Source organism: Sitophilus oryzae, unplaced genomic scaffold (assembly GCF_002938485.1).
Source record: "Sitophilus oryzae breed Bouriz unplaced genomic scaffold, Soryzae_2.0 scaffold_1640_pilon_pilon, whole genome shotgun sequence".
Classification (NCBI taxonomy): domain Eukaryota; kingdom Metazoa; phylum Arthropoda; class Insecta; order Coleoptera; family Curculionidae; genus Sitophilus; species Sitophilus oryzae.
Genome location: NW_022146326.1, coordinates 2,114,969 through 2,141,955, shown reverse-complemented (window position 1 = coordinate 2,141,955; position 26,987 = coordinate 2,114,969). Strand labels below are relative to the sequence as shown.

Sequence of the window (26,987 nt, the reverse complement as noted above, 5' to 3'; positions counted from 1 at the left end):
ATCGCACTGACAATAATCTCAATATCGATAATCAGTCGTACCATTTATAAGTGAAACAGCCGTGATCACTGAGGTTAGCAATGGTCTGACCTGTTGGTAGAAGCTGTACCTGTTGAAATTACATCGCCAGAAATGATAACTGGCCAGGCTCAATAGCACATTAAAGAAATAGTTAACAAACAATGGTGGTTGAGTGAAACTTTAAAATTTCCAATAACAATGCTGGCTGTCTGACTTGCCTGGCGCATATTTTTTTGACTCGTGAACCAAATATTTAAAAAACTTATTTTGTCACACTATGGCAGATAAAGTAAAATATAAATCGATAATCACATGTCCCATTTGGTGGCACATTATAAATCGTATTGTGGTCAAGTATTGAGCAGTTTTTACATTAATAAATTAAATGACAATCTCTACAAGCATTTTTTCCTAAAGTAAAACTTTGTTGCATTTTATTTAAGCCTTTTTCGATAAAGCCTTCAGTGATTGGATTCACTCACTCAATATTAATTTTAAAGTCAATAATATTCAGGAAAATTACAATGTCGAATGTGGGGCCTGTTTCATTAATTCTTTATATTACAATAGAAAAAACTATTTAGTACCATGGGCCAGCTCTTTGAAAAAAATATACGATATAATTTTCAAGGTAGGTTTTAAACTTGCTGTCCCTTAATCTAAGGCAAGCTTGATTTTCATGCATCCGTTGTCCAACGAACCCAATAAAGTAATATCATTACGTCGGGCCATATCAGCGGGCTTATCGCTGCCGGTTCAAGAGATTAGCGATACCAGGCGCGGATGGTGACCGATTTGTCAGGCAAGGAGCCAAATCTGAACACTGCTGTTCACGCCGATTCGGGCCGGGCTGAATCGGCCGTGATAGGGCACTGCCAGAGTCGGCTGATATGATGGACGGTTCGACCAAGCTGCATGGTAACTGAAACACTTTTAAGGCGCGGTACCAGTTCATATCAACTTTTAGTCACGTGAACAAGCTTGACCTGGCGCCAGCAGGCAGCCTGTAACTCATTCGGTATATTATGCAAATTGACCCGACTTACTGCCTGCAATCAAAATATTTTAAGGAAACAGCAGTATAAATATGCTATAACCAACTCGCTGCTGCTGTATGGGATTAAATTACGGCAAAACTCCCTTAGCGTAGCGGCAGTTCTGAAGCTACGGAAGGAAATTGCGGCGATATTCACGACTATCGCAAGTACAAGAGCCGAACATGAGCTGCATTTGTATTTTTGTGCCTGCTGTGTGTTTGGCATATATTCTGACGTATTTGGCGTAGTTCGCGTTGCTTCTTTCGTTGGCATAATCTGCGTATGAAGTTGGGCAGATTATCGATGAAACCGACTCTGCATGGCTCGAACATGATGACGAGCTTGCACTGTTACGCGCTGCTGTTTCTTTGCTATCTGGCGAAACGAGGTATATTAATATCGGTAATACGATGTTATTACTGGCCCGGCCCTGCCGGTTTTCGACTGGGCAGCGACTGACCAGTTAAGTTGGCGCAATTTTGTTTTGTACTACATGTTTTTCGTTTAAATGAATTTTAATTATTGGCAGTTGATCTTGTGTTTTAAAATGAGCAAAACAGGCTTGTCGAACAGAAAATAACTGGTACAGATGAGATTGGCGTGGATAATCATTGTTTATTTCCCTTCTGTTCAGCAGGAGTTTCGGCTGGACTAACAGGTACCCTTGCGCTGGTTATTCTGCCTGCCGGAATTGGCGTATCGTAAGAACAGAAAACAAAAGGCTCGGCCGCTGGCAGCTCCTGCATCTGTGGTGACAAGCCTGCACATCTCGAGGCCAAGCTCCTGGTCGCTTTGCAAGCCAGGCATCCTTCCCTTTTGCGAGGCTGGGGGTAATTTTTTTAATGAAGCTGTCAATAACTAGATAAGCTATTAATGGAGCGATGCTGAAGCGTTTCTCAAGCCTGCCAACACGCGGTCAACGAAGTATGACACCAGATGAGCAGGTGCTTTAAAAACTGCTGGCCTTGTGGTGAATTTACTGGTGGTAAGTATGTTTGTTTCACGCTCAAAAATACCAGCATAATAGCAAATGATTCAAATATTTATACATCATTAACTTTTCTCTGAATATATTAAACTAATATATAAATAAAATAAAGTTTTTAAAAAATATTAAAAAAAAAAAAAAAAAAAAAAACTTATTTTCATAAATAAAAGAATTGCGATGGTCTTTTGCATCTGTCATCTTACTTTAAAAAAAACTAGGCGCCCCCAGCACAGCTTAAATATGCAGCACAGGCCCGGCAAAAGCTAAAACTAAAAGTGTTTAAACGGATGACAATGTCGCATTTCGACATTGACGCAATAAATAAACGACGGCACCGCTTCGCAATTTAAAATTCGATCGATCATACAATTCAATGGTTGGGCTAATTACTTTAAAGGGACCAGTGGTGATGTCGACAGTCCCATGACTTGTGTCCGGAAATCTTTGTTATATAAACTTAGAGTCTAAAAGCTTTTAAAATCTTTTAAGCGAGACGCATGACTGTGTGAGTAAGCGCCACAACAAACTGACCAAAAAACTGACTTAATGTAATATTTCTAATAATCCCAAAATACTTTGTGCCTGCTCTTGAGCCAGAAAGCCAGATTAAATGAAATCAGGCTGGTATAGGCATATCATTAGATTCTGAGTAAATATCAGTATCAGAATCGAATGGTATAATTATTATTATTTTATGTTGAAGACCTCAGTGACTACTTCCATTGCCTTACAAAACAGAATCAAGTAGTTGCGCTGACAATTTTATTGATTCCACAGCTGCTACTCGTCAAGCCACTGTGCTCATGAAATTTGCAAGTAAAGTAAATTATCTGGCTAAACAAGCAACAAAGGGTAAACGAATCAATGTGCTGAGTAATAGTGTTGCTATATTTATTAACTTAAGTATACCAAATATTTATGAGCCCGGTAATGAGTGGCAGGTATGTTTCAAGTATCTATTTCATTAAGCGTAAAGGCAAAATGATCAGCCCGCAATTAATATGTTGTTGCCTGTATTGACCCACGCAAAAGCCATACCAATATTTGAGCGAGTGGCGAACAATGATTCGTATTGAGCAAAAGCTCGACTACTTACAGCGTGCAGAAAAAATCGCAACGCTGAACAACATTTCTTAAACTGACACCATCAAAACATCAAAACTGTAATATGGTTGGTGTTTATCACTTTGACAGTATATTTAATAAACTAAGTTGTCAACCAACTCTGAGAATATTCATTGGTAAAAACCGATGTATGCATCAAATCATCAGCATAAATAAACTGTTGGCACTTTCTGTCATGCTGGTGGTATCCGGGCATTCAGCGCAACCGAATTACTGTTGGCTGGGTGTCTAGTAGTGCACTGGGTCAGTGATATTATTAAAGGAGAGAAGATTGCACGGTTAAAACCAACGGCGTCCGAACTAATATGGGCAGTCTGATAATTTTGAACTCTATATTTTTATGGAGGATATCTCTGATATTTTTAATATTTTAAGAATGAGAATATCTTGTGAATGCGCCCTCGTATCGGCTCATCGTAGATTAACAGTTTTGAAAACGATTATACTACATTTCTAATATACGAGACCGTTTATAATGAAACTTGTTGTAAAACTACTAACTGTAAAACGTGCTATAGAGACCACTTTCCAATTAAGGAGTGGTAGCCTTCGTATTGCCGAGAACTTTGTATCATTTTAGAGAAATATTGAGATTGGGTTTTACCTTAGGTTATGGTGCACAAACGATCAAGGTTTGGGGATGTTTTGTAATAAGCCCACTACAAAAGCTTTTAAAAAAATCCGTGTGTCATAAGTCATCAGTGGTCGTAAGAAATATCTTGTGCTCGGAAAAGAAAACCTGCAGGTTTTTAATCCTCACGTACCGTAAGAATTGTATGCATTTTATCCAGGGTGGGTCTTAAATTAGTGCAAATATTTCAGGGATACTATAATATACATAATAATAATAATATACTTTTTTTATAATTTTTGTAATAAAATAAATTGTACTAAATTTAATACATTACTGAGTTACTTTTATCTTTGAGAAAAATTGTCTAAAATAAAATATTTTTTTTGTGCTAAATTTTGAAAACACTGGACCTTTTGAAGAAATTAATATTTTTAAAAAAAAAAAAAAAAAAAAAAAAAAAAAAAAAAAAAAAAAAAAAAAAAAAAAAAAAAAAAAACAAAAACTTTTTTTTTCGTTGAAATTATGATTCATATTAAAATAAAAATATTTTTTCTCTTATTTTCATAATTTTTATAAAAAACGAACTCTTGAATCATCGGTTCGTGGTCGGAAACTTTACGCACTGCGCTATGTCGACTTGCTCGATTTATTTCAATACTAGAATTTAAAGGACTAATAATAAAAGTATAGATCTCTCTTTCGAATGGCGCGAGTAGGACGAGGAATGTCATACGTTGTTGACCGCTGCCACAACGGTTGACAGACTAGAGAGCAAGTAAAAAGATATTTTTTTTTTTTTTGTTTCTTAAAATACTTGCTTTCCAGGCGTTGTTGCTAGCTCTCGTACTAAATTGTTGTACATGCCAGATATCGAAAGTTCCATATTGAATTTTGACTGTTTAAAATATAAAATTATGTTGCTAGCCTTCTGAAGTCTGAAGCAATATCGAAAACTGTCCGTTACTAAAACAGTCCCATAAATTCTCAAAGACGGATTTTCAAGAAAAAATTATATATTCAATTTAGGGAAACTTTCCATCTGCCATTAAAACGTCCCACCCGGCCATATATAACCTGACTAAATTATATTTTGACCAGCTTGCGGTAATAATAAATTCCCATTTTCTGTTACCTATTACGTCTTCCATAAAGGAAAAACCGGACGTGAAATATGGTCACTGCAGCTAGAGGCGGCGGCGGTGCCACAGCGCACCGAAAATCGAAAACAACCGATCGAAATTTATTACTTGAAAGTAAATTTAATAGAAGAGGCTCTGCCGGATTCGATCTGAAGTTTATTTTGTTTCCTGTAATCTTGGAGTGGTAGGTCTCTCGAAAAGGGAAAACTCCGTACCTAAAATGTACCTTATACAATCTAAATTATCGGTGGATACATCGGCAAATTACTAAGTTCGTTTGGCAACATTGCTTGAACCGAGAAGGCCAAGTCTGGCGAATGTTACCATTCTCACTGCTCTCGTTCGCGTTGAAACGGTTTGCACCCTAAGTAGTATTTTTGAGCACATTTTAAGTAATGTTTCTAATACTCGTGTCTGTTTCTTGACACAAAATGGAAACGGTATGCCACAAATAGAAAACATTTTCAAAACCCATATACGGACAAGTCTAGGGATATTACAATTTTATCCAGCCATCGTCAGTAATTTTATTTTTTGCAGTTCTGATATAATAAAATTAAAAAAAAAAACAAATGGTTTGTAACAGTCTTTTTTTCTAGAGAGCTATTAATAACGCGGAGCAGGCGGTCTTTGTTTCTCTCGGGCGCCACCCCCAAAATTTATAGTGTTTGAGAGATCACTTCAGCCAGTACGGGTAGCTTTTCTACAGTGGAGAATCCAGGGAAATGGGGTATAAGCCAGTTAAAGTCGAAAATATTTTACGAGGTTTATTTAAATAAATAAAATATGAATCCAATATCTTCAGGTTCAAAGTACTCAAATTCAAATATAAAAAAAATATTAAAGCATGAAATATCGCAAAATATAGCAAAAATAAAATAAATCAGATCATCTAGTTATAGGTCAAATATCTATATTCTATTTATTAAAAACATTTATTTCTAATTTTAATAAAATGATATCCCTAGATTTTTCCGGTGTGTTTATTTTATATGGCTTTATTACATGTGTTTTCAGTGTGGTGGCACTAGCCGTTTCCTGAAATGTTTCGATGCGGAATCAAAACATTTAGAGGAAATATTTCGAAACATTTTCTGCAATTTGTGTCCAAGATGTTCCCGTTTTCAGCAGCCACTGTTTCTAAATGTGAAGAAACTAAAATAATCTATGTCTGTGTGTGGATTTCAAAATGAAAACAACCATCAACAATGTCGACCTCCGACATAATTTTTTTGTCTTAATATCTTTTTTTTAAGATTTTCTCGCACAAAAAATGTCTATCAAAAGCAAAATCATCATTTAATTTATTAATGTACCTTCATATTTTTGATGCCCCTTCTATATATCATTATGGGTTGCTACAAAATATTTTTGTTTGAAATAAAGATTTTTATTTCTATACAATGGTTCTGAAAATAAAAATATATAAATTAATGTAAGTAGATCACGTTCTTATGAGTTTAAAAGCTCAGCAGCCGATAAAGACATATATTTTTAGTTGAAAACTTTATCACTAGCCAACATGGCGGAATTTTAATTCATTATTTTATAAAATTGACATGGAGTCGGACACAAATCATCTACATTATGACATATTTGTGTCTAAAAAGAGAGAAACTCGTGTTTCGAAAAATGAATCGATAATAAATGGAAACCTTGTTTCCAAAATGTTTCGATTAAGCGCTATCTGTGTAGAAATTTCGAACTAGTCACCTGTCAATAACGCCAATCAAAACTTGTGGCCAAAATAATTCTAACATTTTTAGTTCCTTATTATAACACAACTAAAACATAAAAACATGTATTTCATTGTGGTATAAAGAGAAAAAAACGTTCCAATCATTCGTGGCTCGCATTTTTATGTCGATGAGATTTTTGTAGTATGGCAACATAACGTTTCTGAAGTAGATAGAGATAATCATTTGCCATTTCTTGATATTTTAGTGTCAAAGTTTCAAAATACTTATACAGGGTGAGTTTCCTACGATGTTCTCTATGGGTATCTCGGAAACTACTGGAGATAGAGAGTCGGTTGAAAGGAGAAAGAATTGCAGTTTTGTGGGATCATAAATATGCGCCTTTCAGATTTTTGAAAAAGTTCATGGCTTACTAGATATATAAAAACTTACTTGAAAAAAAAATTTTGGCTATTTTAAAAATTGTCAATTCCATTATAATCTATTTTAGACAAAACGTTTTCAGATAAAAGTTGTAGGTAATCACATCCCTAATGAGTTTGTGTTCTCCAATGTTTCCTAAAGTATGTCATTTTTGACATATGACACAAACATATGTTCTTTAAATGGAAACCATAGTTGGCCATGACTTCATAAAAAGCGCTATTTTTTAAGCTTTTCAGCGATATGAGCTATAATTTTTTTTTTCGAAAAATTACTGAATTATAGCCAATTCTCATCATTTTTAAACAATTTCACTTAGTTAGCCATGGAACAAGTTCAATTGTCGTTGCTCTCAGTAATGTAAAACTGTCACATCCAGACTTTGTAAATTAAAATAAACAAAAAATGTAAATATGAATTTTTCGAATAAAGAAAAGCGTGTAGAATTATTGGTTCAACTTTTCTTGGCCATACATTTTCGAGGATACGTTGACCGGTGAACGTTACTTACGTTTTATAGAAAAGTTAAATTTAGATATTTGCGGATCAATAGAGTGGTTCTAACATAACTTTCATTATGACACTCCCCCTCATAATGACATAATGAAAGAAATGTTAAAAATTATTTACACCACAATTATGCAAACTCAGGGATAGGAAGAGGTGGACCAATTGCATGGGTCTCCTCGATCACCTGACCTATCCATTTTAGATTTTTTTATGCGGTATGGTTAACAATGAGGTTTACAAAAGAACTTATGAATCAAGAGAAGCACTCGAAGAGGCGGTCCGGGAGAAATTTTTTAAAGTCGACCGGTCGTTCTGTGGAAACAGCTTGTAGTTCAGTTTTAAAAGATGCATTTTATGTACTCAAAACAATGGCGATTTTTTTGCTAAAATAGCATATAGTATGTAGTAATATTAGTTTTTTTTTCAGTTTGTGTAATGTAAATTGTAAAGAACCGTTTAATAAAATATTCTATCTTTTTGTAAGTTATAAATCATAACAGAATAAGAATAGTTACCATGCCAACTAAGTGAAATTTCTCATTCATTCGTCGTAAATCTGGATGGTCCTCGTAATGAAATGAATTACGTTTACTCTATTAATAACTGCATTAATAAGTACTGTTGACCACAAAATAAAACAAAACCCTGACTTTTTCTGTTCAAAATGTGGTAAGTTTACCGTATCAAAAACGTATTTTACCGTATAAAAATACCGTATTTTTACGTACGGTAATAAGTTCGGACCGTATATCGTACATTAGCGGAAATTACCGTACAAGTACGGTAATTACCATATGGGCAACGCCTGGGCAACGACCGGTCGACCGCAACAAATCTGCTAATATTCTTCCACGTCTCTTAGCAATGTGCCCAGTTTCTCGGTTCATTTCATACGTTTGGCAACGAGTTTCTCTCCTTGTTCAGTACATTATAAACGCATTGTACTCTTCTTACATACGGAAATCTCGACCCAAAAGAAACCTTTGCCAGTCCTTAGCATATATACGTTATAATTGCCTTAAGCCTGGCATCCATCTCATTTGAAATCAAAAACACGTCGATGAAAATTTATAGTCTCTAATCTAGATTATTTTCCGTCGTAAATCTCGATGGCATTGCCCCAGAAACAAAAAAAAAGCAGCCAGGCGACGATCGCGAATGCCGAAAAAGTTTTTGTTTATGATAGTAGTCGTCGCGTCGATAAAAAACAAATTGGACGTCGAAGATTATTTGAGAGGGGAGTGGAAAACGGCTTTATTTTTCTTTCTCCTAGCGCACTGCTATCTCCAACTTTCCTAAGTGGAAGATTATGGAAAGAGTATGGGGCGTGAAAAGATGGACGGCCGAATCGCGATTCTTAAGTTTGTTTGGTTAGATTGAATGGATGGTGATAGATTACAAGGCTAACTTGAATAAGATAACTGTGACAGTTATACAAAAAGTGTTCATTTTTTAATTCTCCATCTAGCAAATAATAATATATAGGATGTTCCAATCAAAAAAACAAAGAAAAACTATCTTATATTTTTAAAAATTTGGCATAGAATTTTGAACACCCTGTCTGGTTTAAGATTACAGTTAGTTACAGTTTTCATTTCAGGACATTTCTTGTATTTTTAATATTTTTTTTAAAAAAAGCTGAAAAAATATTTTCTTATTTACTTATTAATATCTTTGAAAGCATCAAAGCATATTTAATAAAATCTTAGAATTATATAAAGTGATCAAAAAGAAAGCCAAAAACGCAATAATATAGAGGGTGTTCCATTTAAAAAAAATCATCCTGATCCACTCACACTTTTTCAGCCACCCTGTAGAAATTAAAATATTTTCCTGGAAGTACATTCAAATACATACTTTAGGTTCGCACTTAAACAAAATTCTAACTTTTTATTGCAAGAACTACAGATGCTGGACGTACTATTGCCGGACCCTGTAAATTCTTCGTTTGTATCAATTTGCATTTGGTATAACAAAATAGTCTTTAAAATTTCACTCATTTTAAGTAATTGAAGTCAAACTGAGTAAAATAATTGGTTAAGGTTTAGTATGCATTGAAAATAGACATTGAAATATGGTTGAAGCTTTAGTATGCAATGAAACTGTGTATACTCTGTTTTTTTTCTCAGGTAAGATTTCGACAGACGATGACAGAAGAAAAGCAGATGACGTCCCATACCAATCTATTTATTTTACTAAAAAAAGTTTCTAATTATTTTTTTAAGTTATCTATGGATGGGTTTAAATATAAATCCGTCATGCGTCGTGTCTTGTTGTTTTTTAACCAGTTTTATTGGTTTATTTAAAAAATGACAGATCGTATTTCAATTTTATTGGTTTGACGGAACGATGAACGATAAACGGACGCCGATGCGTATGAACTCGCCTTTAGATTTTTGTCATTTTTTGACGCTTGTCAAAGTCTTGCCAAATTATAGGTTATAATTTTGTGTCAACTTTTGTTAAATACCCTGCGTTTTGGAAGATGATGCATTTTTGATTCGTATTATTACGTGTGTTTTGTGTCTTTTGAAGTCAAGTGGAGGAAAATCGAGTGAAAATTAACTGTAGACCCAGAGCACAGTTTATGGTTAATACTCGCTGCCCAGGCAGAAAGTCTTATACACCAATGAAGTTGGCATCGATAAAGTTTGTATACAATTTCGTCGTAGATAAGTGCATCTCGTATAAGGTAGAAGGATCAAACTAAACACATACTAAAAACTGGATAGGCAAATAATGGATTTTAGTACTGCAGAAAAATAATGTCAAAAGGTACTGGTTTAAAAAAATTAAGATTAAAGTTAATTAATCAACCTTTAAGGTATAAAATTTGGTAGGAGTTATTATTAATAAAATAGTTTGTTTTATTTACCTATGTTGTTTTATTTATTCCGGTGGAATATTACAAATTTGTATTTGTACATAAGTTATATTGATAAATATAATCATAAATGCGGGTAGTTTCATAAAGCTTAAAAGTAAATAATAGTTCTTTTTATATTTTTTTGGTATGTAGTGTCTTGTTCTTGTTTGTTTTGTATTAACACATACCGTTTTTATTAAATAAAATAACTCGATTACTTTTTTCAGTTTTATAAGTTTTTTCACAATATTTTGAAGTAATCACTGGTCATCTTGTCAATCAAATTTTAAATATTTCCTGCTATGCGTTCCAGTTGTACCAACTTATTTCTTTGTAAAATAAAATAAACTACTTTGAAATTAAAATGACAGACACATCTATCACTGTCAAGGATCTTCTCGTTGGACAGACTATAGTGTTTATCCTAGACAGTTATTGTAATCGTAATCGACATCATAGGTTCATTATTCAAACATTTGCATTTGATTGTTTCTATGGTAATATAATTTCGATTTCATTCTTTGATAGAGCGTTATAATTAATTTTGATTAATGTCATATTTTTTAATGTTGTTAAAGAATTATATTTTCCGGTAACTATTATCCCTCTTTCCGTAGCATTGAACTAAATAAATTTTGAGCTTCTTTAACATTTTAAAATAGCAAAAAATATCACATTAATTAAAATTCTCTCAATAATAATCTATCAAAGAATGAAAAAGATATTATATTACCATAGAGACGCGTTTGGATTTTTAGGAAATTCAACTATATTTTCATGTTTTTTTTTTAGTTTTCTCCAAGACGGTATAGAAGTTTGGAAAGGTATAAACGGGATTAACCGTTTTAGAACAAGCAAAAAATTATATGAAGCATGAATTTTTCTCAAAATATCAATAATAAAAAAGTTTTTCCTCTTGTAAAAACAATCCGTGGATATTCTGAAGATTGAAATTTAACATTTGATTTTTTTAAGCAAAAATGTCAAAAGTTGACATATGATATGTCATTCTATTCAGAGCGCCATTTTTTATCGAATAAAGTAAAAATATACCTACCAAGGATGCCATTTAAAAATTGTTCCATTTCCGCTGAAACAGGAAGTGACCAAAAATAATTGAATACCTACGACAATCAATCCTAATTTATGTCATATACTAACATACCAAATCTCGTTTTTTTAACTGAAAAAAATAAAAAAGTTATAAGGGTGAGCTATTTTTGAGATGCACTTGGTAGGTATATTTAATTTTTCTTGAAAAATTTTAAATTTAAATAACTATATGACATTAGATAAATATTTGATACACAGAAGAACTATCATCACTTATTTTTACTTCTAAGTAGGTACTTAAACAAGTTAACATTTATTTAAAAGTTATATAAATATTTCTTCAGCAACAAGCACACTTTTTTGAGAAAAATACTACAAAATCCTTATTTTTCTTCCAGTTTGCTAAATTACTAATCACGTAATTGGAACTTTTGTTAAGTGAGAGATTGCCAGAGGTATATGGAGTGTAAAAGGGTTTTTCTGGCGCTATCATGATTAGGGCAAAAGTAATGTGGCCGTGCTTTGGGGACCCCACACTCCAAAAGTGACCTCTCGGAGTTATTTGGAGAGAAAACCTGTTTTTTTCGTTATTTGTGAGGTTTCACAGACGGGAATGATTGATGTAGTCGAAAATACGATAAAAAAGTTGAAATCGTAGTTGATAAACATCCTTCTTTTTACAAAGAAAATTCGTAGATATTTTAGTTCCTAATGCTGAAAGTGTAATCTATTTTATTTTTTTTATTTCAAAAACACTGGAATTTTTTATATAGTGTGAATCTTAAATAAGCGCAAATATTTTTAAGGATAGTATATTTCGACACCAGAAGCACGTCAATGAGGTTTTTGTAAAAGAAATATTTTGAAAATTTTAAAAATTTTTTGTAAATTTTGTTAGTTATACTATATCTTTAAAAATTATAATTCCTTGATAATATGGAAATATAGGTGGTAGATTTCATTTACAAGAGAGGAAACCCAGAAAAGGTCCACTGGTTCTCAAAATTTAACCAAAAAACATTTTTTTTTATTTTCAAAGTAAAATAACTGGATTAGTTTGGACTTATCTGAAAAACGGTAAAGAGAAAATATTATGTTTCATTTATCGAGATCTACCAGCGTTGAAAATATTTGCACTTATTTACGATCGAGTTTAAGACTCATCCTGTATAGCTGAGAAGCTGTACACCTACCTATACTCTACCTATTGACTAAATTGGAAACAAATAAGCAGGATTCTGTCCAAAATAGACAATTGTAAATATATAAAGGTCCAAAATAGACAATTGTAAATACCGTATGATCGAGAAAAAACGGCGTCAGCGATGGCTATGGAATGAAGATCGCTGTCATTTTAAATGTAAATTTATATGGGAAATGTCATTGATGTTCATTTCCCAGCCAACTGGACGCCGTTTTTTTTCGATCATAGGGTATATATATGTTTCTTTTTTTAAAAAACCCCTTTTTTTATTTTAATTTTATATTATAACAGACACATTCTTATAAGACGAACGATTATTCTCGTCAAAAATGAAAATATAAAATTTAAATAAGATTGTCTGAAAATTATGATATAGACATTTATTTGGTAGTACAACGAAAGGTTTCCTTCTTGATAAGTTATACAATTTATAATTACATTGAGAGATGTGTGAATATTAACAGCTCTAACTAATTTTATTTCTTCCGAGTGGTGGTACTTCCTAGGTTGACGTTTGTGTGAGTATGCTTTTATTTTAAAGAACACAAGTTTAATTAAATTAAAATAAAAATAATTTTCTACATATGTAAATTAAAATATAAAATTAAATTTCTAAAATTAAACTAAAATAAAAATTAATTTTCTACAATATATAAATTTGAAATATAAATAAAAATTCTACATATACAAATTAATAAAATAAACATCATTCTTAACTTGTTCCTAACTAATATAACTAAAAAAAAATTATCCTACAAAATTAAATATCTACATATACAAATTGAAATAATCACAATTCTTAACTTACATTACTAATACAAAAAAATAAAAATTATCCCTCAAAATACATCTAACTAATGTTTAAGTAAATTTCTTTTGAATTGTGCATTGAGGTTTGATTTGATTATTGCCTTTTTTGTTTTTTCTGTCAATTTATCTAACTATAGTGGATTATACGGCTCCCCTCACCTTATGATTTTAGTCTAGTTGTTTTAATTTTCAAATTTAGCTTACCATATTGTTATCTGTGATTGAACAATTATTGCGATAGATATAACCTTTTAACTTTTTTTAAAAAAATTTTAGCTTTTTAATTTGTTTTGTGATCGTATTTTATAATTTTGACCTTTGTTTGACTATTGGAATTTTCTATTATTCTGATTGTAATAATTGTTTTAGCTTTCTAGGCCTGATTATGGGAATGGTTTAAGTCCCGAAACATGTCACCCCCCTGCTTTTTTTGAAACATTAATATAAAGCATTGATATAAAGGATGTTTTTAAAAATATGTACCATGTCTTGTAGGTTGTAGGTTTTATATCAACATAGGTCCGGTGTTGCCTTGCTTCGTGGATGCAGGAGGTTAAAATCTTTTGTATTTCAATTTATTATAATTTCTTTTCAAGTGCCTTTAGCGATTAGAATGACATTTTGTGTGTGAAAGTTACTATAGATGCTATATATTTTAATGCTAAAAAAGTGTCAACAGGGCTATCATTGGAATATTTAAAAAAAGCAGTGCGCCACTGACTATTTCCCTTGTAAGATTTAATTTACAAGAAAGAAAATCAAGAAAAGATCCAGTGGTTCTCAAAATTTAAGCAAAAATCATATTTTTTGGAAATTTTCAAAATAAAATAACTCGGTTATTATGGACTTACTTGTAAAACGGTAAGAGAAGATATGTTTTTTTTATCGAGATCTACCATCCCAGAAAATATCTGCACCTATGTAAAACTCATCCTGTATATTATGCACGTTCCTGGTGACTCTATCAACACTTTTTTAGCATTAAAATATGGAGCACTCTACCTACCATAGATGACATATTATGTTTATTGAAACACCCTGCATGTTTCTGTTTGGTTTGGTGGTTTTTATTCAAAACCACGATACTTTCAGCTGAAATATTAAAGTACCACACGCTTCAAAAAATTCTCTAAAGAAAACCAGTATAATGCTTGTAGCACAGTCTCACGTAATAATGCTAAAATGTATGCTTACGTTCAGATTCTAAAATAAATATTTTAGTATAGTGCGGTGCATTAGCATAATTTTATTTTGTATTCAGTTCTATACTTACGTAAGTTACAGTAAATCTTTATAAACATACATTACTAACGTTAAATCCTAAAAAAGATTCAATAAATGAATTCGAAAATTTAATTTTTAAGACTGCGTATTTTTAGAATAACATATCCAAACATTACTTTGCCTTCAGATTTTTATGTTTATTTTGAAAATACCCTCGAGATCCTTAATAAAATGCTTTTTTAAGTCAAATATTATATCAGTTTTTATAAATGTCTAAAAAAGTAATATTTTTTTATCCGTAAAAGCAGAAATAATGATTTTTTAAAAAAAAATATGATGTAAATATAGAAAAATGTTTCATATTAAAAAAAGATATTTATTTTTGCATATGCTTCAATAAAAATAATGTTGAATTTTAATTTTAACTTTTTATCTTCTCAAAACAAGGAAACAGGAGTAAACAAAATGTATAATAATCATACCCATTCATAACGTTCATTCACAGGTCGTGTTATAAAATAAATAGATAATTTCAGGTGGTTCCGCTGAAAATTGGATGCCATAATACGATACTTAAATAAAATTAATCCATACATTAAGTGTATTTAGTAAAATTAGAAAAAAGCGTTATAAAAATTTGGTGTTCCATTTTATTTTGACATCATTGATCCTTTTTAAAGCTTAGCTAAGCCTCTCAGAAAAATGAGTGTAATAAAGATAAAAATGTAAATTTTCGAACAGGTACATTTTAACCTTTTCAAGTATCATGAGTGCTGCCAGCATTAATATACAGGGTGATTCCAGGGTGACGTCGAAATATTAATTTTCATATAGCACACTATGGGTCGGAAATGCTTCTTACGCAAGATACAGGGTGTTAAAGTTTTAGAAAAATTAAAGATATTCTTTAATAGTTTTTTAACAGTTGAAGGTATTGTTATAAAATTTCATTATAGGAGTCTACCTCACAGAGACACTTTAAATGTAAAAAGAAGAGGTTTTAGTTTCAACCAGTGGCGTAGATGTGATACGCATCGGGTAATTTAAAAAAAAATAGTACGCCACTGACAAAAATAAAAATTTCGTAGTTTTTTTATTTACTTGGTTTATTTCCAAGAAAAAATGTCTCTTGCAACTTTCTCCTATCTAACACCATTTTGTCATAATTTAAAAATAAATAAATTTTTTAATGAGAATCTTAAATACAGCGAATTATTATAACTAGAGGGCAGAAACACATGTGCATCGCTAGCTCCCTTCATCTTGGATAACTTTTTACTATTAGCTGTAAATACATTTTTAAAAAATTATAAACTTAAACTAGAATTTTTCTTATTGTTAATAATAAAATTCTTAGTTTTAAGGTAGCTATAATAATTCGCATATTTAAGGTTCTCATTATAAAAAATAAATATTTTTGAATTGTGACAAAATGGTGTTAGATAGAAGAAAGTTTCAAGAGACATTTTTTCTTGGAAATAAACCGAGTAAATAAAAAAACTCCGAAATTTTTATTTTTATCAGTTTCGTACTATTTTTTTTTGAAAATATTACCTGATGCGTATCACAGCTACGCCACTGGTTGAAACTAAAACCTCTTCCTTTTACATTTAAAGTGTCTGTTAGGTAGGCTCCTATAATAAAATTTTATAACGATACCTTCAACTGTTAAAAAACTATTAAAGAATATCATTAATATTTCAAAAACTTTAACACCCTGTATTCTGCGTAAGAGGAATTTCCGACCCATAGTGTGCTATATCAAAATTAATATTTCGATGTCCCCGGTCATTCCCCGAAAGCATGACCGACTTACAGGAATCACCCTGTATACAGGGTGGTCCGAACTGTATTCCGGAATCTTCGGCAACATATTCTGCAGATAAAAATAAGTAAAAACGTTCGTACAAATGTATGTTCTAAAATGCTTAGTTTTGGAGATACAGGGTGTAGAAATTTTATTTTTATTTCAATTTTTTCCAAATAATTTCTGAAGTAACGTCAATATTTGGATGAAAATTGGTGTCTGGGAGTTTTTTGACTTGAAAAAAATTGATTTTAATGTCAATATGACTCTTATTAGTAGGGGGCGCCACCTACATGTGTTTCAACTGCTTTGAAGAGTAATAACTTTTGTCCGTACCTGTATTAAACTACTGAGTGAAAAAATATACATTTCCGTATATTTTCAAAATATTTAGAATGGAAATAGTCAATACATATCATTATTGATAAAAAAATAAACACGTTGAGTAGATAGTTATTTGACTGAAATAGTAAACTTGGAAAAATTTTATTTTTTTAAATTAATCATAAATTTTTCTGCATTTTTTACAAAAACTTAAAGAGATAGGTAAAAAAATGATATAGCACAATTTTATAGACAATTAAATTGTGCATTTGATTCTTGTAAAATAACCCTGTATATTTTCCCGGTTCCATTTAAATTAAAAAACTTATTGCCGTTTAAAGCTAGTAATTATTTAATATAAATTTTTAAACACTCTGTATAAGGTAGTAGTATTACTATTATTGCAAAACAATATCTCATCAATAAATAAACTTCAGTAAATATTTAGTATTAGAAACTTCTGATACGCTTGGAGAAATGAAGCCTTAAAATTTTTACTGCAATTTCATAAAATTGAAAATATTTAAAAAACGGTAAGATTTAAGTGTGATAAACCTTAATGAAATTTACTTTTATTTCAGTGGTAGAATCTAAAAATAGAATAATATACAGGGTGTTCCATTTAAAAAAATTCAACTATAATAATTTTTACTTATTTGGGACATTCTGTATCTTGTAAAAATATTTTTATATTGTAGCTCTAATAGTCCTTCAACGAACCCAAAACTTGAATTTGAATGAATTTAGAATGAGTGGGAGGGGGGTTAATCACTTCGACCTTACAGATCCATTGTGTCCCCCTTTCTTGAATCATAACTCATCATACAGTCCCAGGGCTTTGACAAAAGCCAGTATCTGGGACGGTTTTATAGAGGGTAGTTCTCCATCTCCAATATCAGTCGTACCAAAATTCATGGCACGAATGGTTGTCGTCTCGGCGCACTCAGTGATGAGGTGTACTGGTGTTTCACCATCTTCCCCACAGAATCTGCATTCGCCGTTTCTTCTTAGTTTCAATCTACTGAGGTGTTCATTGATGAGACAGTGTCCTGTTAAAAACCCCGTGACAATCCGAAGATTGTTCTTACTCAGACCCAGGAAGATCTGTGATTTTCTTGATCATAAGCCCTCAGAAACTTCTTCGAGAGTGTCCTAGACCATTGCAAGACACTCGAAGAAGTTTCTGAACCAAACCAAACCCAAAACTTACAATTTGTAAAAATCTAATCGTTTAGCTATAATACTCCGTGACGTATGTGTTGAACAACTCTGTAGATTTTTTCTAATTACTACTACTTGCCTGAATCACTAAAACTTGCAATAATGTATATATTTCATATTATTTGATTAAATAAAATCAACATTTGATTTAAACATATTCTTTTCTAACTAACTTCTTACTACCTTCAAAATGCCTGAAGCACTAGAATTTTGCAATTATGTGTATATTTCATATGTAAATCGACTCTAGAAACGTGACTAAATTCAGTTAACAGTCTTTCAAAGTATTTGTTCATAAAGCTCCAGCTCCCAGATATATTCAAAACTTTTACCCGTAAACAAAACCAATAAATAGCAAATAGACAGACAGTGAAATCCGGTGTAACAATGTAACAATGTACCGAGCAAACTTTCTACCGAATTATATGCGGGGAAGTTTGGCAAATTTTGAGTCAGAATGCATTTCAAGTAAATTTCAAGTTTCAGCTAGACATATTCATAGGTATGTAAATATACAAGGTGATTCACTGGAAAATTTGTCGGACGCCAAAACACGCGTCTTCTTCAGATCCAAATTCCCAGAAAAAAGACCTTCTTCTCAGTTTCAGAAACGAAAACAAAAAAACCCTTTTCACCACAGACAAGTGAAATGCAAGTAAAGAAGTTTGGCATATAGCGAATAGATGGCGCTAATAAAAATTAAATATCGAAACAAGTGACCTGTAACAAATGGAGTTTGGTATCTTTGGCATCTAGCAAATAGATGGCGCCAATACTAAGAAATTTAAATAAAAATAGATTTTTAAATTCAATTTTATTAAAGGAAATAAAAAATGCTACAGTATGGCAGGTTCTTTGATTACATCTCCAAAGTCAACCCTATTGTCGGAAGTGCTGGCGGTTTCGCCAAACAGCCCTAAGCAGTATTTCTTCCAAACTTCAACAATCTCCAGAGGATCCGTTGTAGTGTTCCAAATTCATCTTGAATAATTTGTGTTCGAGGCTGAAACTCATTCGATAAATATTTGATTTTGTTAAAAAGCTCTCGAGATTCGCTATAGTTTGCATTTTGTTCTATCTTATCGCATATGTCGTTTATTTGTTTGTTCTTGTCGTGCCGACATGCACTTTTTCATCATCCTCTTCCGTTTTCCCACCTTGGCGTTGAAATCTCCAATTAGAATCAGGGGTTCTTTGTTTGGGATCATCGAACTTATTGATTCGATTGTGTTATACATATGTTCGATCTCATCATCTGTTGCATCTGAAGTAGGCATATACACTTGGATAATGTGCATCTTTTTAGGTTTAGCCGATATTGTGTCATTATCAAACAGTCGCTGATGGGTACATAATTCTGTACACATTTCACCACTTTTTTCGATACCATTATGGCTACCCCATTTGAGCTTGATTTTTCCTGGCCAAACATATAAATTACATGATTAGAGGTTTCGAAATGGCCCTGACCTTTCCAGTGTGTCTCTGCTATACCACATATGTCGATGTTTTCTCTTTCGAGAATGTGTAATTTGCCAAGTTGTATGAGGCCTCTTACATTCCATGTACCCAGTATGGTTCTCTGGCGGAGTTTCAGGGTGTCTCTTCCACTCGTAGATTTCGCAAGTGTCGCCTGGTTGCCTACATCCACTTGCCCGGTCGCCAATTTCACATCAGTCGGCCAGGAACCGATCTGATGCCGATTGCCGCTCGGATCGCATGGCACAACATTTATCCTGGGATTCCAATTCATGATGTGCTCTTGAGAAGTTAGTCAGGTGGTTTCTCCTTGCCTGCCTGATCCTATGCCGTTGACCATTGTTGGACTTACTCCAAGAAAAAATACTTCTATGATTTTATGTCCTAAACATCTTGAGTTTTGATTGTGTCTAACTAGTAAAGATAAAATACGCACCGGCTATAATCAAAATAATGTAACATCTTCCAATATAATACAAATATTTGCCGTTACGGAATGCATTCACTGCTGCACATCCCGAACCAGATCGATTATCCAGAGTTCTGGAATTGTACTCTGACAATCTGCAAACAACTCTGGATTCGAACAACCTTTATCGACAGTCGTTTCGGTGACATCGATCTATTTGCCATTTCGGAAACTAAACTAAAGTTTGTCGGTAATGGAAAACAATTTGATCGTTTGATTAGTCGGCATTATGCAATAAGGGCTAGAAATTACGCTTTGTAGTTAGGAATCTTTTGTTCAAGGTTTGACGAGTTTTAGAAGGAATTACGATGTAATTGTTTAGGGCTGTTCAAAATTATACTTTATAAAATTCGTCAAAATTTAAGTAACCAAGGCTAGAAAAAATTACAACATGTAATATTGTCGAAACTCTAAAATAGTAAAAGTTATAAACGCCTATTATAGAAAACAAGTTTTCATATAGAAATTGTAGATAATGGCATCCTTAATGAGATTGTGTTCTCCGTTTTTTTTTTCTAAAGCCTGTCATTTTTGACATATATATGACACCAATTTATGTTTTTTTTTTAAATGGAAACCATAGTTGGCCATGACTTCATGACAGGCGCCATTTTTTAAGCTTTTCAGCGATATAAGCTATAATATGCTTTTTTCGAAAAATGACTGAGTTATAGCCAATTTATCGTTCTTGACTAATTTCACTTAGTTGGTATGGTATTCTTATTCTGATATTTATTTAATTAATATAATTTATAACTTATAAAAAAACAGAATATTATATTAAACGGTTCTTTACAATTTACATTACACACACTAAAACTTTAAAACATAATATCACTACATACACTCTAAGTTATTTTAGAAAATGTTTAAAAAATATACAGCATAAAAAATCTAAAATGGGTAGGTTAGGTGATCGAGGGGTTTCAAGTAATGGGTCCACCTTTTCCTATCCCAGCGTTTCAATAATTATGATAGAAATAATTTCTAACATTTCTTTCATTATAGGGGGAAGGGAGGAGTGTCATAATGAAAGCCATGGTGGAACCACTCTATTGATACGCGAGTCTCTAAATTTAACTTTCTAACAGGTTTTGAAAACCATTCACTAAAAAGCGTACGTAACGTATCCTCGAAAATGTATGGCCAAGAAAAATTGAACCATCAATTCAACACGATTTTCTTTATTTGAAAAATTCATATTTGCAATTTTTGGTTATTTTAATTTACAAAGTTTTGTATGTGACAATTTGATATTTCTGAGATCAACGACGATTGAACTTGTTTCCATTGCTAACTAAGTAAAAAAAAATTGGCTATGACTCAGAAATTTTTTTAACACCTCATCAACAGCCACACGTAAATTACGTCACTGTCAACTTATTAAAACTATTAAGAAAAATTACGTCACCTATTCGTACAACAAGTTAAGACACGTGCAGTAGTCCGCCGCTTCAAATCCATCATCCTATCACTATTTTTAGTAAAGGTCAAACTCTATCAAAAAAGGTCAAAAAGAAAAATTACGTCACCTATTCGCACAACACGTTAAGACACGCGCAGTAGTGCGCCGTTTCAAATACATCATCCTATCACTATTTTTAGCAAAGGTCAAACTGGATATCAAAAAAAGGTCAAATCTGCCCAGAACCCCGCCAGATATACTACTTTCGAAATATCTAGTAAGCCATGAACTTTTTCAAAAATCTGAAAGGCCCATATTTATGACCCAACACTACTGCCATTCTTTCCCCATTTAACCGATTTTCTATCTCCAGTAGTTTCCGAGATACCCATAGAGAACATTGTAGAAAACTCACTCTGTATATCAGAGTAACTTTAAAAATAAATCCTTTGAATTCAAATATAAATAAAACAAAACATTTAGAGCAGAAAAGTCGAAGGCGAGAAATATTTACATTAATCACAACCACCCGCTCCGAAAAATTTATTAATTTCCATATATTTTGATGAAGAATCACTTCTTGAAATTTGTCCCTGCACACTATTGACACCCTGTACGCCACCGAAACTAATTACTCCGCTTTATCCCCTAAATAGCACCAGTCCAAACTTACCGGAATCTCCTTGAACGCTTCCGGATCCAACTCCTCGAACCTGTTGCCACTAATCCTCAACGCGTGCAACTTGACCAGCTTGAGGAACGTCCTCGGCACCAGTTCTCGCAACAGATTCCTCTGCAGGCTCAACGTCCTCAGTTCGGTCAAGTGCTTGAACACGCCACTTGGCAGCGCGGCGATCCGGTTCGCGTCCAGATTGAGGTCGATCAGATTAACCAGACCGCGAAAATTGTGGTCGAACAGCGAGCTGATGTTGTTGAGGCCCAGGTCGAGGATCTTGAGGCTGGGGATGCCCCAAAAGGCGTGCATGCTGATTTGGTTGATGTTCGAGTTGGTGATATGGAGCTCTTCCAGGTGTTTGAAGTGCTGTAATAGAGGACAAATTATATGTATTAAAACAGGCGTGCGAATTAATAGTATTTAACGTTATAATTCTGGTAATGGCCTTTTATTCTAATAGAAGATATTTTCGTAAATATAAAAAGTAATATAACAGGACTTATTAAACGTATGTACAGTCAATCTGACATCAAAAAAACGTCTAGACTCCGATCAAATTACCGCCTCTCTCATACTTTGCCAGTTCCATACACTGGAAAAGCTGAAATTTAGCTTTTATTACTGTCGTAGAGTTTTTGAAAGTAAAGAGCATAAAAAACCTATCAAATTAATGTGTACCTTTTTTAAGTTTTACTGTTTACGAGATATATTGCATATATTTTCACAATGTGTATGCAACTTTCATGAAATCAATGACGGTCGATAGGATACTGCAAGTTACCTTAGCGGATTACGATGTTCACTCGAACTGAGGATCATTATAACATTCTCTGATCGTATTGAGATTTTTTTTCGGTGCGCTAAAGGTAGCGTTTTTGAGAAATTCAATTTTTTTGTATTCTATTTTCTGGCTAAACAGAAAAGGACAAATGGACAAAGTTTTTACTCCGCACACGAAAAAATTGCTTATTACGTTAAAAATCTCGCAGCTACATTGTCAAAAGACGTCGTTCGACTAGTTAGTGCTGGATTGCGGACCAGTGGGAGGGAGACGATAATAGGCCCAGCATGGAAATGCATAATTTTAGAGTTACAGGATGATAGAAATTTTTAAATTTGGTTTTTTGTAATTATTTTAAATACCATTATTTTTTATTTGAAATTGCTCTAGGTTGGGCTTATAGTAATAGTAACTAAAAATAATTAATTTAATAACAAATTAGGCAAAATATATAATTCATTAATTTTATTTTTATTTTAATTTTGATAATTGTGATTAATAAAATTGCGTTTATCTTATCAAGTAGGGCAAAAAATTGTTTGTGAAGAGAATTAAATTCTCTACAATTTCATTTCTGAGTAACAAATCTCTAAAACCTACGAGGACAAAGTTAGAGGGCTACAAAATCACTCAAACGCAGTTTTTGCATTTTTTCGGGTGACACCATTTTTATACTGTCGCAAAATTATAGAGCATTAAAAAACCTACCAAACTGATATGTAACTTTTTTATATTTCACTGTTTACGAGATATAACTTTGCCAACGCGCCGGCTGCTGCGCGAGTATTCGAGAACGCAGCCGCTCAATGTCAAAAATTGACATGTGATATGTCATTCTATTCGGAGTGTCATTGTCTATCGAATAAAATAGAAATATACCGAGGGTGTCATTTAAAAATCAAAAGTTGTAGTCATTTCCGGTGAAACAGGAAGTGAACAAAAACAACTGAATACGTCAATCAATCCTAATTTATGTCATATACTAACGCAGCAAATCTCGTTTTATCTCTAAAGATAAAAAAGTTATAGAGGTGAGCCCTTTTCGCCACGCACCCGGTGTTAGCATCCTTTAAAATCTGTCAAAATTATTTCATAGCGCATTTTAATGCCATATTAAACATACTATTTCATTTCACTTCCCTCGTGGTACGTACAAAATATTTTAAACCCTCAGTTTTCACCCTCTTGGAATTTGAGATTCGGGAAACCCCTCCTTATCGAACCACTCCACCCCATAGACAATCCGTTTGCCAAAAATCAGCTTTAAACGTCAAGCAGTTTAAGCAGAATCGTGATTACTCAATGGTCATATTTTATGAAACACCCTGTATAAATTTTTAAAAAATCTTAAAATATGTAAAACAACAAAATAAAATATACGTGTTTAAGAGTTTTTCCGAAAAACTCACCGGTTTTTAAATAAAAAATATTCCTCGAAATATTCTAATATTTGAGGGATGGTTTCACCCCCTTAGAATTCGAGTTTCGAAAGATCCCTTCTTATCGAACCTCTACACCCTAAAGTCAATCCGTTTTCCAAAAATCAGCTTTTTACGTCAAGCGCTATAAGCAGGATCGTGATTAATCAATGACCAGATTTTTCGAAACACACTGTATACATTTTTAAAAAATCTTAAAATATGTAAAAAAATAAAATAAAATATACGTGTTTAAGCGTTTTTTCGGAAACTTTAGACCGTTTTTAAATAAAAAATATTGTAATATTTGAGGGTGGTTTCACCCCCTTGGAACTGGAATTTCGAAAAATCACTTCTTATCGAACCTCTACACCCTAGAATCAAACTGTATGCCAAAATTGAGCTTCTAACGTTGAGTGGTTTGAGCAGGATCGTGATTAATCAGTATGTCAGTCACTTAAGGATTTTATATATTACTATAGATTATAGTTAAAAGATTCCTAAAAAAATATTCAATAAATGAATTCGAAAATCTAATTTTTAAGACTGCGTATTTTTAGAATAACATATCCAAACATTACTTTGCCTTCAGGTTTTTATGTTTACTTTGAAAATGCCCTCGAGATCCTTAATAAAATGCTTTTTTTTAAGTCAAATATTATATCAGTTTGTATAAATGTCTAAAAAAGTAATATTTTTTTATCCGTAAAAGCAGAAATAATGACTTTTTTTAAAAAACATGATCTAAATATAGAAAAACGTTTCATATTAAAAAATATATGTTTTCCATAGCAACTGTTAAAATTGCCTTATATCTATCAAAAATAGTAGATAAAAAAGTACTTTAACCGCAAGGGTAGATTTTTTAATTGCTTCCATTTTTGAAAATTTTTGTATTCCTTTTCATAAGTTATTCGGGATTTATTTTTATTTTTAGAGTTACAGGATGTTAAAACTTTTTAAATTTGGTTTTTTGTAATTATTTTAAATACCATTATTTTTTATTTGAAATTGCTCTAGGTTGGGCTTATAGTAATAGTAACTAAAAATAAATAATATTTAATTATAATATATACAAAATATATAATTTATTAATTTTATTTTTATTTTAATTTTGTTAATTGTGATTAATAAAATTGCGTTTATCTTATCAAGTAGGGTAAAAAATTGTTTGTGAAGAGAATTAACTTCTCATCAATTTCATTTCTGAGTAACAAATCTCTAAAATCTACGGGGACAAAATTAGAGGGCTACAAAATCACTCAAACGCAGTTTTTTGCATTTTTTCGGGTGACACCATTTTTATACTGTCCCAAAATTAAACAGCATTAAAAAACTTACCAAACTGATATGTAACTTTTTTTATATTTCACTGTTTACGAGATATAACTTTGGCAACGCGCCGGCTGCTGCGCGAGCATTCGCTAACGCAGCTGCCGCTCAATGTCAAAAATTGATATGTGATATGTCATTCTATTCGGAGTGTCATTTTCTATCGAATAAAATAGAAATATACCGAGGGTGTCATTTAAAAATCAAAAGTTGTAGTAATTTCCGGTGAAACAGGAAGTGACCAAAACCGACTGAATACGTCAATCAATCCTAATCTATGTCATATACTAACGCAGCAAATCTCGTTTTATCTCTAGAGATAAAAAAGTTATAGAGGTGAGCCACTTTCGAAACGCACCCGGTGTTAACATCCTTTAAAATTTGTCAAAATTATTTCATAGCGCATTTTAATGCCATATTAAACATATTATTTCATTTCACTTCCCTCGTGGTACGTACAAAATATTTTAAATAACCGACAATTTTTAATCCAGCATAAGCCGCGAGTAGCGCGACAAGAACTTTGAATCTGAGTTTATACATTTATCTTCATCACGGTTTGAATACATAATAGTAAAAAGTATGATGACCATTTCCCCATTTGCATATCCATTAAGTTTTTTTGTTTCATTTAAATATGGCCATCGGTTGGGACAATTAAAATTGCAAATTTGCATAACTAAAATCTGTGACGTTGGCGATTAATCAAGAATGCGAGCGGCGTTCTTTAGTTGGCTCGCTTTATTAGAAAAGCAGTTCTATTTGCCAGATGGTTCTATCTAATAAATATTTAGACTCAGATTTTGTAGCTTTTAAATTAAACACTAAGATAAATTTTACATTTTTGTCAAATATAATTATTAATTTATAAAATTTAAGTAATTTTAAGAAATTACTGATATAAAAATTAATAACTCGGTATTTAAATATTATGGTATTAAACAGAAAATCAGATTTTTTTCAGAATTTTTTTCAAAACATTTTTCAGAATCACTCTGCTGGAATTTTTGAGTACAATTACAAATCTAAATACAAAATTATGTTAAGAACAATTAACCTTTCAGAATCATAATGTTAATTCATAACAAAACTGCATTATTTCTACATGCTTACAACATGTTGAATGACAAGAAAAGTATTACGGATACACACATAAACTCGTCTTTATTTTCCATATAAAATGTAATATTTTATTTTATACTTGTATCGTACAACATACCTTTACATATTTCAGACCGGTAAATAAAGTTTTACGGTAATAAGTCTGATATTTTATTTACCGGACTATACTCTGTTTTTTTTCTCAGGTAAGATTTCGACAGACGATGACAGAAGAAAAGCAGATGACGTCCCATACCAATCTATTTATTTTACTAAAAAAGTTTCTAATAATTTTTAAGTTAT

At 32.2% G+C, this 26,987-nt stretch overlaps 1 protein-coding gene across 1 annotated transcript in view; it reads right to left on the bottom strand.

The window, feature by feature from the left end:
* The window catches only part of LOC115880691 (insulin-like growth factor-binding protein complex acid labile subunit), a 45,433-nt gene that overhangs the window by 8,587 nt on the left and 9,859 nt on the right, over nt 1-26,987 (bottom strand). The window contains 1 exon segment of the mRNA XM_030897973.1: nt 22,050-22,418. Coding sequence (XP_030753833.1) covers nt 22,050-22,418 — 369 coding nt within the window.